The sequence below is a fragment of the Lepidochelys olivacea genome (assembly GCF_965140295.1).
Source record: "Lepidochelys olivacea isolate rLepOli2 genome assembly, chromosome: 22".
NCBI classification, from domain to species: Eukaryota; Metazoa; Chordata; order Testudines; family Cheloniidae; genus Lepidochelys; species Lepidochelys olivacea.
In genome coordinates this window covers 20,115,633-20,130,224 of record NC_140432.1, presented here as the reverse complement: position 1 = coordinate 20,130,224, position 14,592 = coordinate 20,115,633, and the positions used below count along the sequence as shown (strand labels likewise).

General features: G+C 45.8%; 1 protein-coding gene across 3 annotated transcripts; it reads right to left on the bottom strand.

Annotated features, from left to right (window-relative positions):
- Positions 1-86: 86 nt before the first annotated feature.
- On the bottom strand, positions 87-13,419 carry PAFAH1B2 (platelet activating factor acetylhydrolase 1b catalytic subunit 2). 3 transcript variants are annotated; one of them, XM_084612081.1, is made up of 6 exons: positions 13,301-13,419; positions 7,808-7,895; positions 6,902-6,991; positions 5,621-5,737; positions 4,416-4,538; positions 87-3,738 (listed from the first exon to the last, which is right to left on the bottom strand). In XM_084612081.1, exons 1-6 carry the CDS (start codon positions 13,327-13,329, stop codon positions 3,460-3,462), a joined length of 726 nt encoding a protein of 241 aa, XP_084468207.1. In that variant the 5' UTR covers positions 13,330-13,419; the 3' UTR covers positions 87-3,459. The 3 variants fall into 3 exon arrangements, with proteins under 3 accessions (XP_084468207.1, XP_084468208.1, XP_084468209.1); XM_084612082.1 differs by lacking the exon at positions 13,301-13,419 and adding an exon at positions 12,661-12,980; XM_084612083.1 differs by lacking the exon at positions 13,301-13,419 and adding an exon at positions 10,121-10,163.
- Positions 13,420-14,592: the final 1,173 nt, after the last annotated feature.

The window sequence follows — 14,592 nt, the reverse complement described above, 5'->3', positions numbered from 1 at the left end:
CCCTCTGGACACCTCCCCACCCCTGACGCACACACAGGGAAACCAGAGAGAGACTGAAACCAGAGAGAGACGCACACCAAAACTCATTGGGGTGAAACATTTACATTTATATTGAAATATGCACTAAACATAGTGAGTTCTACCAGTCAATGCCATTTTGCCAAAGCAGAATCACAGCTTTTCCTGGGGAAGGTTCAGTCAGCTCCCAGCAGTGGGCAGCGCCCCCAAGGAAGGTCACCGTGAAGCAGGGCTGTAATTGGATTTTACATACTGTGCAAGCTTCCAGCCTTTGAGGTCCCCCAGCCTGCACCTGGAGTCCCCTTGCTTGCACCCACATACGAGTTCAGAGACAAGGACTCTCTCCTTCCTTTCACACCATTTCCTTTGCATTTTCTTCACTGCAATAAATATAAAATTGGCAATGCTCATACACCACAGCACAGACAAGATTCCAGGCTTCAGCATACAACTGTAAACGTGTAACTAGATTATTTAAAAAAATTAAAAGTTTAGAAAGGGTCAGTTCTTTCACAATCAGCCAGTTACAATGGAAGAAGTCACAAAGGCTACACAGGAGCACCCAGACTGGGGTCTGCTGGGCCTGATCCCAAGAGGTGGCAAGCACCCTACAGTTGAAATTGCAAATACTCAGTACTTCTCAGAACCAGGCTCTAATTTTGGTACAATGAGAAAAAGATTCTTTCCTTGCCTTCCCCAAAGGATATGTGGTTACACTGGGATATGGCCTGGTCACTGCTAGATGGTGGCAACAGGACAGTAGCTTCCATGTCCCAGAGGGAAGAAAGCTGCCCTTCCTTTCCACAGCAGCCGCTGCCATGGCCACACACAGAGGTGGTTAATGCAGCTGGGAAAGACACAGTGCAGACTGGAGATGAAAGGTGGCGAATGCTGACCCATGTATAAGCAACATGGCACCTCAGCAAAACATCCTTGAGCATGGAGAGCCACCTGAGCTAGCCTGCCCCTGCCCAACCAATGTGTATTCAACATGCCAGACCCACACCACTGCAATCAGCACCAAACCAAAGGGCTCTGGCTCACAGCTGAAGATAGCCTCAGCTGTAAACACACTGCACTGTTACAAAGAGTTAGAGCTTTCTATAAAAAAAAAAAAAACCTAGATTGCCAGGAAGTAGCTGTCTTACCAGTGTGGTGACACCATGGAGAGACATTTAGTGCATGGGTCAAACAAACATGGTACCTTTCAACAAAAGCCTACAATCCTCAAAAACTAGTAAAGACCGAAGTCCTGTTTCATCCCCCGACTTTTGCTACAGGTGGGCCCATACCACCCTGCTAAATCTTCTCCTCCCCAACCTTTGTTTTAAAATCTGCTTGCTCTCTCTGCTCCACACCCCCAAGTTCCTGTGCTGAGGCCTCCATTCTTTCAGCAGAGCTGAATGATGTTTCTACCGTTAATGTTTCAAGCTGTTGGAAGGGAAGGCAGTGGTGCTGCTGAACAAACATGATGACTGGGCCCATGGAACACTCCCCCAACCCACGCTGGCCTGAGGAGGTAAGACCAGGATGACTCCTCTCCCACTGAGCACTATCAAACTTGAACCTTTATTTCTGGGAAGTGGGATTCTTCAGCTTTCCTCCACACCTCTGTGTGGATCACATATACTGGAGACACACATACACACACACACGCTATGCATGCAATCCAGGCAGAAATCCTGCTATGACAAATCCTACAGCAGCAGAGAAGCGTGATGGGGACATAAACGCATTCCTTAATGCTAGATTAAAGCCTGCCTTAAACAGAACCTTTTACTAGAATAAAAGGGCAAACAGGCTATATATACTACATATGTACGTCTTTTTGTAGTGGGGTAGAAAAAGCAATCTAGGTAGACCTCCTGTTTAACAAAAATGTAAAACAAAAATCATTTCCTCTTTTATTTACCTGCCAAAAAGCAGCATGACAGTTGAAGGTTGCAGTCTTCATGAACACGTCAACCAGTGCAGAGCCTGCTTTGGCTGTTGTATTTTAGCAAGTGGTGGTGTGACCATTACTAGCGATAACACCACTGCTGAACTCCAATTGTGGTAGGTAAGTCAATGAAGAATAAACTTGGTTAAAGTATTTTTATTTTTTAAGTAGCAAGGCTCTGCATTGGGTCTCAAACAGTTTCTTATTGATAAGAATGTTTTTTTCCTGTTCACCTTTAAATGAATGACAATTTTATATAGTCATTACACAGATTATAATTAGCTCTCGTATAAAAAGCTCTAGCGAGACAGAGTCCCTATGAACAGGCCACTCTCCACACTAACTCCATTTGCTGGAGGGGAAAGGGACAGTGTCCAGGAGAGGAAAAGGCTACAGACTGACTCAATTCTTTACCGTCAAAGGCCTTATTTGCTTGAATAAAATGTTTGTACAAGTAAAACAGAAGCAATAAAGAAATATACACCATAGCACTGGTAAAGCGTTAGATTGGTTCCGGCCTTGCAAAGAGGGGCTGAGTATGGATTAAAAAAAAAAAAAAAAAAAGTGTAACAGTCATACTTTAAAAAAACTGGAACGATGAACATGAACAGCCCTGTGCAGAATCCTGTAGCACAGCCCTCCCCGCGGGATGAACTGTCAACTCTACGCTTCTGACCGGCTTGTGTCTGATGTTTGCTGGAAAACTAAGCTCCTAAACCAAAGAACTGTTAAAAGCTTCCAATACTGTACACAAACCAAAGAACAGGTACTATAGAAGACATGATATTCAACAGCACCCAAATGAGACTGCCCACAGCCCAAGCAACAATGGAATGAAGTTTGTCACAGCGAACAGACTTTGTGAAACAAAACAATATTTTGGGAGTGTTAAATGAGTTCAGCTCAACTAACACTTTGGTTTTTTACATTTCTGAATTCCAGTTACATTTAGTCTCATGCTGCTTCAAAAACAAAGAGCCAGAAAGCAACAAGTGTCTCTTAAAAAAACCTTAGTAAATAAAACTTCTAAAGGTGGGAATGGTTTTTGAAAAAAAAATGCAGTTGTTTTGTTTCTAGTGAGTGGAATGCAATTCTGGTTCCCAAGCTAATACATAAGAGTATAATCCCTAGGGAAAGGAAAAGCTAAACCGAGAACTGCATATGGGTTATTAGAGTCAGGCTAATAGGGTTCTTGGGGCATCGTAGAGGAATAATGCATGTGGAGGGGCACAGAGGTGACAGTCTTGTTCTCATTTTAAATGAGGAATGGTTTAAAAGTAAAAATCTTCTTTAGCTAATTTCTTCCTGCAGTAAAACCAGTCAGCCCTGCCCTTTTATGTACAAGACCAGTTTGACGTTAGCCCTCCCCCTCAAAACACTAGATACGAACATCCAGTAACATTCTACAATGGAAAGTGCTTTAAGAAAGAAGGATTCTGTAGTGCCAGTGATAGAACTGATCTGATGGGGCCGGGATGACGTTGAACACTGATATTAGCTGATCAGGCCAGAGCAGCTTGCTTCTCCTCAGGGGTCTCCTCCAGTAGCTGCATGATCAGTTCATGGAGGGGTTTGCAGATCTTTGCATAGCCCCCTCCCGTCAGGTGCAGAAAATCAAACATGTCATGGCACGAGATGGCGCCATCCGAGTGCACGAAGCCCCCACTGACGTCCAGGAGCTGGACGCTGGCAAGTTTTGGGAGCGAGGCTTTTAGCAGCTGGTTCACCTTGGCATTTTTCTGCCGCAAAGGGTTTGGCTTCTCGCCTCGAGGTAGCAAGCTCTGATATAGGAAGGAAGCAAAGAAGAGAGCTTTGAAGCGACTCAGACAATATAATAACTCTCTTTCTAGGCTTAGACCCTTAAAGCTCAGAATGAGGGTCCAGCCCATGGGTGGCACTCCTCCCCTGCACATCTGCCTCAGCCCTATCCAGCCCCACTTTGAAACATGAATGAAAACAGTCTGAAGGACACTGCTGACACATGGGCAGAATCTGCTCCTCTTTTCACCAATTCTTATTAGCATTCTTATTAGCTACTTATGCCCTCTTTCTATGCAGTTTTAATCGTTGGTAATGCAACTCCCACAGCAGAAGACGACAGTCTATGCTGTTTGAGCACAGGATCAGAACTGGTATTGATCAAGTTCCAGTCCCAGCTCTGTCTCCATCATTCTCATCTCTCATGTGATTTCACCGCTTCCGTTTCTCTGTCTGGGACAAAGATGCCTCTAATGAGAAGATAATACTCTTCTGAAGGGGTTGAGAAAGTTAGATAATGTTGGCAAAGCCCTCTGAACAGGAGAAACCTTCCTACAGTGTTTATTATTGTGAATAAGTTATGACCCTCCCCCCAAAACGTACAGGTAACACCCAACACCACTGGGACAGGGGTGCAAACAGCACACGACATGGGTTGTTCCAACGGTGCTATGTGATCACAACCCTCTGATGTGCATACCAATACAATAACTTTGGCCTGTGGCTGTCGGATATTTATCAGCCGCACGATGGCCTCAATTCCACCTGCTACTTCCTCCGCTGTATTTTCATGGTTATTTGTTCCAACCCAGACGACAATGACCTGTGAAGAGGAAACAGAACCTGGGCAGCAGGTTTACCACTCCACTCAAGATACACAAACAGGAGGGGCAGTAGCAGCCATACTAGTTCTTGTGGAAAGGGCAACAGCTGGGACCTAGACTGTCTTCCACCAATTAGACAAAACAATTAAGAGTTAGGCTTAAATATTAAAAGTCCCAGACTGTCAGCTTTGTTGACTCTTGAATCATTTCTTATCAACTTAAGTCTCCTCTCTCTCACTCAGTACAGAACCAGAGTCACAGCGTTAAGGGAAGCTACCCTGATCAGCACAGGAACAGATATCTAACACTTCTTCTGCACAGTGTTTAGTGACCAATTCAGACCCCTAGAGTACCTTGCATCTTGCCTGTCCTTACAGCATACTAGATGTGTACGAAGCAGACTATAAGCGTCACAGGAGAAGAGGCTTATTTGTTTGTAAAGCACCAGCTACAGTCTTGGCTCTCAAATGAAACCCTTTTACAGCATCTCTCTATTTTTAAGCCTTAACCTCTTATGTTGGGGTCACCAATATGCCTGACAATGGTGACCAAACTTGAACCTGTGCTGTACATTATCTATAGTAGGCATTTGGAAACACCCTGTATGACAACACCCCGGTACACTGTACATCATTTAGAATGTGCTATGAGTTGCGTGAAACCTTGCTGTGGCCTGAGTTACAATCTCATTGAGATGGATAGGTACGAATGCACCCTTCAATTAATATAGCTGTAAAAATTCGACAATCTGAAGGAACAGCTAAATGCAGTGTCCGGCCCTGAAAGAACCTAAGGAGTGGTTTTTGGGTCAGGGTGCAGAATGAAGAGTTAGTTTTTGGTGCTATAAGCAAAAGAAGGTGTTTCTTGCTACTTGATTCCTTCTGTCTTCAGAGGCACAGGACTCTGTACATTCCTTGTAAATAAACATCCTTTAGAGAGGAGCTCTAAAGAAGCAGTTAAGAGTTCATTGGTTAGAGAGGGACTGTATTTTGGTGTCCTCAGCTCCGTACTAGATAATATTCAGAGTTTTTTTCTGAAATGAAAAAACAAACATAAAAGCCAGTTCTGTATGTGTTTATACCTTGGGTTTAATGTTCTCCAATTCACCATTCTTCAATCTCCACAGAACATGAGCTGTTGTGTCCCCACCGATCCCAAAATTCAATGCATGAAGGGGTGAAAAAAGCTCTCGCCATATCTGAAACCAGGAACCAATTCAATATTTTAGCTCAAGTGTTATTCTTCAGCAACAAAAATAAAACGCTTTACATAAAGAGGTAGCTCAGGTAATGATACATTTGAAGTGAGTGAAGATATACTCCAGGGGAGAAGAGGTGCTGCCAGTGGAAGCATTACACATTCTCTGCGCCAGAAGAGGTGGAATCACAGCAGTTAATGAACTCAGTCCTGGCATAGAGAAAAGAGGGAGCTAACAGAGCAATTTTCCTTCAACCCATCCAGGAGGGATGTCGATGGCCCAGGAAGGGAGCCATCTCCAGGCCATCAAGGCCAGAATCAGATCTCTGCTAAACATGGGACTTTGGAGGAGGGAAAGGAACTCCTTTTACTGCCTGGGAAGTTAGAAGTCTAGAACCAAATGAGTCACACGGGAAAGTAACACTTTCAGTGCAAAGCAGTTTGGTAGCCATCACTGATGAAACAGTGGACGAAGGGCTTTCAAAACATTTTATACATTTTTTTAAAACATCCTAGTTGCTGCCTTTCCTAATCTCTGGACATTGGGATAGTCAATAGCACAGTCTCTACACCAGCAGAGGGACAAGCATGCTAGAACACTGTATGCAAGAGGGTTACATTGAAATTCTCTGGCTAAGGAGATACACGCACTAAGTTTCATATTTGTACCATAGTGAGATAAGGAAACTTCATTATTGAAAACCAAGTGAAAAACAGTCACATTGGAGTGAGATGGGCACAATCTAGAATACAGAAGGTGTGGGGAGAAGAGAGGATAGAATTCATTTTAAATCTACAAAAGGGCTCACACAGTGACTGCAGAGAGTGAAGAGAGAGTGACAACAGGGAGACAGAGGGACAGAAATAGGGATGCGTACAGTGAAACTGAGAAGGCGGCAAGTGACCTCAGGGAAAGGAGGGGTGGGGTAGAGGTTCAAAGTGGCTGACGGGATAGGACTGGAGAAGCCTGGGGCAAGCACAGGGAAACGGAAGTGATCAAGGTTTGGAAAGCAGCTGAAGAAGAAGCGGAGGTAAGATTAGAAAGGGCCGGAGGACAAGGAGGCACTGTCAGTATTGCATATGTTCACCAGTTACTGGACTAGAAGTGATAGGGAGGCACCATCTCCGCCATCTAACCCCACAACTTCATCCACTCCAGCCATACCTCATACTGCTGTAGCAACTGCACCATGGAATCACCCACAAACAGCACATCGGGCTCCTTGTCCTTGCAGTCCAAGACAAATCTGTTATGCTGTTTAAAAGAAAGCAGCAACATAAGCTCCAGCTGTCAGTTTCCCTTTGGTATCTGTAGCCCATACACAGAAAGTGAGAGTTGCTCAACCAGTTCCTCTGCTGCCAAACTTTGTGACTTTCCATCCTGTCTGCCCCTCAGGCATGTATCTTTAGTTTAACTCCTTAACTGCTGGACCTTCCTCCCTGCCTGCTCTCTCCCTGGCATAGACAAGTTCTGACATTTTAAATGGCCACTCCTTTACAACACAGAGCCCCTCAGGCTATACTACACACCCCACACGAAGGAGGTGCTTGCTCCAGATACTGTGTTCAGCAGTTCTAAATCTATGGGTCATTCAGGTTGTTGGCTAGTCACAATACAAGTCTCCTCAGACTACTTCACCGCGTCTAGGAGGAGCTTTAATAATCTAGTGGTACGAACAGGAGACTCCAAGTCCAGACACTTGGGTTCAACTTTTCTCAGCTTTGTCACTGCCTGGCTATATTACACACTTCAGTGCTCTCCAGCTTATTTGTTTTTAATAAACTGGTTGGCGATTCTTCTCAATTAGTGAGCCACCTGAAATATCTTTCTGGAACTTTATTTCAAAATGTGATTTTCAGGTCATGCCACAAAGCTGCTTTTTGCCTGTTTTATCGTGGTAGGTTACTGGAACTCATCAATGACGCTGCTAACATCTGGGGGGCTGAGCTGCACCAGCCACAGAATCAGATATGTAAGCACCTGTATTTTGCTCATCATGCACTTGACTGCCTCACAATCTGCTAGTAAAGAGAATTCTATCTAATTTGTCAGCTGTGTTATCAGTTTTACCTGCGACATCCATCTGTCGTCTCCTTGAATATCTTCAGCTGCATGTGGAACTGCTGCTGGGTTTGAGTCTCCCTGGCTCATTCTATTCCTGTTGAAAGAACATTTAATACATGTTAAGCTACACATCGAAGATCAAAATCAAGTTCTGACTCTCAAGAGGCCAGAGCTGTTGTCATGCACTCGTACAAGGAGTCAAGACCAGCAGTGGCTTCGCTTGAAAGAATTGCATTTACAGACATTTATAACTAATAACAATTTGCATCTGTTCTGCTGAAAGCTAATATGCCTGGAAGACTCACTTAAGCAAGTTTTATTCCATGCAGGAACCCCAAATTGTCCCTGCAGCGTGATCTTCTTGAAACCACTCTACCGACTTGTGATCGGTGACATCCAAACAGGTGAAAACAACCTTTTAATAATAATATCAAGTTCATTTTAGTGCAATCTTTGCAGGAGCACCTCTCTCACCCATAAAGAAAAGGAGGACTTGTGGCACCTTAGAGACTAACCCATTTATTTGAGCCTAAGCTTTCGTGAGCTACAGCTCACTTCATCGGATCTTGCCTCCGATGAAGTGAGCTGTAGCTCACGAAAGCTCATGCTCAAATAAATGGGTTAGTCTCTAAGGTGCCACAAGTCCTCCTGTTCTTTTGGCGACTACAGACTAACACGGCTGCTGCTCTGAGACCTATCTCACCCATGTTCATGTTTCACTATAACACAGTATACATGCGAATTATCACAGGATTTGCCACTACTTGTACAATACCCAGACTGCAACTGCAAATACACACTTCAGATGGATTAACTGGTTTCAAAAGACAATGTACTAGCTCCATTGGCCCAAGAGGGTCTAAGCAGAAAACATTAGAATTCCACACGGGGCTGGCACCTCCGAAACGTCTTTAGCTGCAGTTCTGTGTAATAAGACAAAAAACTTTATTCTGAAGCCAGTATGCTGGTCTAGTGTGCTGGCTAATGGTATTCTCCACAGGAAACAGACAGGAATATACCTTGGGAAAGAAAGGAATGGGACTGAAATATGCAGCCCTGAAACAAGTTGGGTGAAAACCTAAGAACCCTTACTTTGGTATAGCTAGTTTTATGTTAGATGCAAAATGTAGAGAGACCAGGGTGGTCCCTTTTGGCACATGCAAATAGGGAAAGAGAATGCCCATATCCAAGTGCCAGAGATCATAAATCATAAAATTACATTTAAAAATATTTGCTCTAAAGTATTTTCATATTTAACCCTACAGACTAGTGCTTCCCTTTGAGTAATGTATATAGAATAATACAAGCTGAGGGGAGAGTAATTTCTTTTGAAGTCTTTTTAGACAAAATATCATTAGTGATAGTTAATGTTATCTTGCTCTGTAAGCTTGCATTCTCTCTCAATTTGTGCTTTATACATGCGCACACATATACTGCGAAATATTCTTAGAATTAAGTCATTTTTCTCATCTAGAAGAGATTTCACTGTTTCCAGAACTGCAATTTGCTCACTATGATGCAGTGAAACCTAGGACATTCATACCATACCATTAGAAACAGAGTGATCTAGTGATCCAAGTTGACTATCGAAGTGGGCTCTACTACAGGGATTGGCAACCTTTGGCCCACAGCCTGCCAGGGAAACATCCCTCGGCCCACGCTGCTTCCTGCAACCCCCATTGGTCTGGGACGGCGAACTGCAGCCAGTGGGAGTTGTGATCGGCCGCACCTGCAGATGCTGCAGGTAAACAAACCGACCTGGCCCGCCAGTAGCGTTCCCTGGCAGGCTGCATGCGAAAGGTTGCTGATCCCTGCTCTATTGTATTATTATAAAAGAACAATTTTGGAATGTTCTTTTATATGTAACAGTCCAACCTGCATAACTGCTTTATCCACAGATAACTGAATCACAACATTTACAAGCCGCTCTATAAAGTTCATGTGCCACGTACACACTGTGCATTACTCTCACTGCTACACATGTACACAAAGAACTCCAAGGCGAGTAACAGGAGGGAGCGCACAGCGCTCCCACAAAGCAAGCCTTTTCTGACACAAGAGGCGACTGATACCAATATTTATTCTAACTTTTTTTGCCTCAAATGACTCTTGCTAAGAAGTCACACACCGTTATGTACACATTTATCCCTGCATTTAGGAGCAGAACACGCACCCTAGCACTGGAAGGAGAATTTGCCAAAACTAGGCTCACACAACATATGCCCTCTTCACAACAGGAAGTGCTAATGTTAATGGCTGACAACCATAGATAAAAGTATTGTTATGGAGAGAAAGGGTTTGACGCACAACAGCACTTACTCATTTTGGTGAAAACAGTTTCAAGTTTCCTGAAGCCTTCTGGGTCAATGTTGCCCTAGAGTGAATGAAGTAAAAGGTCTACTGCACACAAGAAAAGCCTGCCACACCAGATCAGACCATAGCTCCATCCGGCCTTGTGGCTTGCAGTTGCCAATAGCTTATGCTTCAGAGAAAGGAGAAAACTTAATTCACCGATTACAGAACATATGAATTTCCATACTGGTTCAGACTTGTTGTCAGCTCATCTAATCCAATATCCTGTCCTTGGCAATGGCCAACACCAAATGCTTGAGAGGAAGGTCAAGAACTCCACAGCAGAAAGACATAGGATTATCAGACTTCATGAAAGTCTTGTCCCAACCCCTAACAGTCAGAGATTGTCTTAAGACCTGAAACATGAGATTTTATATTCCTTCCAATGCTTTTTTGGGGCAGCATAGTTTATAGAGCCAATATTCTTGTTATCCATATAAACATCCAATTCATCTTTAAATACAGCACAGTACAGGAAGAGGGGAATGAGTCCTGAAGATGAGATCTGAGCTATAGCTATTACTAATGGACATGAAATTAACCAGCTCTTTAAAAATTCAGTCACATGATTTGAATCAGTAACCTAAATAACCCTAAATACACTTATCACTTAAAAGTCCCACCATATCTCCACCAATACCTTTGGCAAGAACTTTGGTCGAAACCCTTTTGGCTGCCGCAGATAACTGTTTCGTGGTATCAAAGTATGCAGGTGTATGTGGGGAATAAAGTCTCACCTAATCAACTGATCAGTGACTTTCACCTGCAGTGGCAAAGAGCATTACAGTGCTGAGAGGTTCAGGTATTTTTCCATGAGTGTATTAGTTTCCACCCACCCCACAACAGCCAGTCCCTCTTCTAGCATAATATTAATGTGCCTAGAACACATAGCATCAGAGACCCAAAAGTGACTTTATGCGATGCTGAGAAATACAAAGTAATGGGAAACAGACATGAAAATGGGTGGATCATAATACAGATGACAGTCTCCCATACTCAAGCATATGGGGTTGATCCTGTACTAGACAAAGGATTTTTACACCTCCAGATGTGTGAGCAAGAAGTTAGAGCTCCCTGTAGTCTGGACCAGGAGACTGCTCTGAAGTATACTACCGGAAGCATTTCAGGAATATAGATCAATTTGCAACAAGGTGGAATGAGGTCTAAGAATTCTCCTCTATCCTTTAACAGAAATTTCTTCTCTTTACCCCTACCACCCATTATGATTACAAAGAACAACATAGTTTCCAGTCAGCTTCCTCCTCTGGAACTTGATCCCACAATGAAGTAGGAACGATGACTTTTTAGACAGCAGCAGCCAAGTTGTGAGGAAAAGTGTCGTCTCTTGAAACAAATATTTGATAGTTACAGCAAAAGGAGAAAAGTGGCATAACTGCATCAGATAATGTCCCAGTGTGAAAGTCCCTCTTTAGAGACATATGGCATCATAACCCGGGAAGGTCCGAAGTTCCATATTCAAAGCTACAGATGTACATCATTTCCATTTTACCCTTGTAAAGTCACATGATGATAATTTTGCTAATAGTGCATCCCTGATGCAAAGAGACTGTGCAAAAAAACCTGAGGTTATACAAAATTTGAGACTCAGTGGATCAGTAAGACTAAATTATGGACATTTATATACCATTAAGGTAAATTAGGAGACAGTTTATACAAATTCTACATTTCTCCTCTTGCCTCAAATAACAATCCCCACTCCCACCCCCTTAGAAATAATTTTATAAAGTCCTGTGCACCACCAGATGGCAACAGGAGCAGAGCAAATAACGAGACCTTGGCTAGACTGTTGGTAGCCTGACAGTCTTATGCTCTAATAAATTTGTTAGTCTTTAATGTGCCACAAGTACTCCTGCTCTTTTTGCGGATACTGACTAACAGCTGCTACTCTGAAACCTGTCATACAGCAAATGAGACTCAGCTACTCTCATCATTTGAAAGGGTTCCTTTCAAAGCTCCGTTGAAACACATTGGCAGGTACAGTTTGGAGAAAGCTGCCTGTTCTTGGGACAGAGGACTACCGTCTCCTGATTGTCAACTCAACATCTTTCACCAGAAGATTCACCTAGCTTTTAAAGAAACACCAAAAGAATAAAAGAAACATTGCCGCAGTAAGTCAGGACTTGTGTGTTACAGTATTCCTCCCCCTTGCTACCCAAACCCATTAGGATTGAGAATCTCATTCCACCCAGGATGTGAACAGATTCTGGAATCCTATCCTGTTATTATGGCTGTGTTTGATGGTAGAGTCTGGCACAGAGTAGATCGAACTTGCTTGTGAAGCGAAGAGGCCGTTGGTCAGACTGGCCACAAGCACAACTCATGGTTTTAAAAAACAATAATCCAGAAGTCCACTCTGCATAACTATTGCCCAGGCCTTCAAAATCCCTCGTGTACAGAGGAAAGGTTTTAAAATCAAGTGTCATGTATGTAATAACCTTCAATGGTTATACACAAAGTGATAACAATGCTTACACTTAATTTCTCACCTGTGTTTTGGGGAAAGACCCTGGCAGGAGGGCGGAGCAGCTCACGGTGAGTTCATGGAGGAGCGGTCCCCTTTCCCTATGCCCCACCCCCAGTTCCCGAGAGCGGCCGCCTCCCTGCACACCAGGGGTTAGTACCCAACGGCCAAGCCGACCCACAAACACACACAACCCTCTCCTCGCTCCCTCGCCCACAGCAGGACACCGCCACCGCCCTGGCCCTGGCCGCGCCGGGGAGCGAGGCGGGGTCCCCGGCGGCAGGACCCTGCAGGGAGGGGGCCCCAGGCGGCGGTCGGGGATGCGGCCCCCTCGGGGCACGGCAGCAGGCGGGGCGCAAAGGCAGAGCCGGAGAAAGACCCGCTCCCAGGCCGGGGCGCTGCGGAGCCAGCGACCAAGCGGCCGCTCCAGGGGCCGGGCGGAGTCTCCCCGCCGCCCGGGACAGACGGGCCGCGGCTCCGCAGCGGAACCGCCCCCGGCCGGCGGCAAAGGGCAGCGGCCGCGGGGCGGGGGCGCGAGCAGGCCCGGCCCCGCGCCGGCCCGGGGGAGGGGAGCGGCTCGACTCGGCTCGGCCCGGCCCGGCCCGGCCCGCGCGCCCCCGGCTGCCTGAGGCGGCGCAGGGCGGCCCCGGGTCTGTCTCACTCACGCTGGCTGCGGCTCCCCCCGCGTCTCCATCTCGCTCTCGGGCGGGCGGCGCGTCCCTCCCCCGCGGCCCCAGACTGCCGCTGCGCCTGCGCACTACGCTGCTTCCGCTTCCGCCCCCCACGCCTACCAATCACGTGCCGGCTGTGCCGGAAATCCCGCCCAGCCCGTCTCCAGGCTTTCCCTACCCCCGCCCGTAGGGGGCGCCGAGGGGCCCTGGCGCGGGGAGAGCCGGGGGGGCTGCCCGGGAGGGCCTTGGTGAGGCGATGGGACATGGCACAGCCTGATGAGGTCACCGGGCAGCATGGTGACGAGACAAAGTGTCCCCGCAGAACGCTGATACGCCTGGTGACGTAAACACTTCGTTGGAGACGCGGCGGTGGCGCAGAGTGATGACGTCACTGCACAGCATGATGAGCAAACCACGTGTCATCACAGAGCAATGAGGCGTGTGCTGACGTGATGACCTCATCTGCAATGAGGCCGTGGATTAACCTGATGATGTCACCGCACTGGGCATCATGATGACAGGCATAGGGGGCTGGGCTGGGCTGCATTGGACCCTGCTGGAGGTCATGTTGCTGTTGTGAGATGACATTTTTGCCCAGGCTGGCGACCCAAAATGACAGCACTTTGATTATCATGCTGGTCCAGAGTCACCGTGTGGAGACTTCTTTTTTCAGTATAACTTCTTGGTGCCATGGTGTGTCAATGTTGTGGTGCAATATGATGATAGTTTGGTATAATTTGATGACCTGTTGTTTCAGTGAGTTCTTTAGATGCAACGCATGGGGGGGCTTCAACCAATATGTTCTGGGTGTCTCTGAACTTCTGACTGCCAGGAGCTGGGCCTGGACAACAGGAAATGGATCACTCGATAAATTGCCCTGTTCTGTTCACTCACTCTGAGGAGTCTGGCACTGGCCTATGTCGGAAGACAGGATACTGGGCTAGATGGATCTTTGGTCTGACGCAGTGTGGCCATTCTTACGATGATGCACAGCATTGCAGTGAGATGATATCATTCAGTATAGCAGTGCTGGGCCTCACTGGACTGGAATTTGTTATGTTTATTATCATAGCATCTAGGACCTCAGTCATTGCCCAGGACCCCATTGTGCTAGGGAGTGTACAAACAAAAAACAGTCCCTGCCCCAAAGAGCTCACAAGCACATAGAGCTTTCAATCTAAATACAAGATTTATTTTATTTAAGATTTGTTTCAGCTGAGGTTTTCATCTGCACTGGTTTGTTATTTCACGTGTGATCATGGACACTGGGTTCTGCAGTAAGGTTT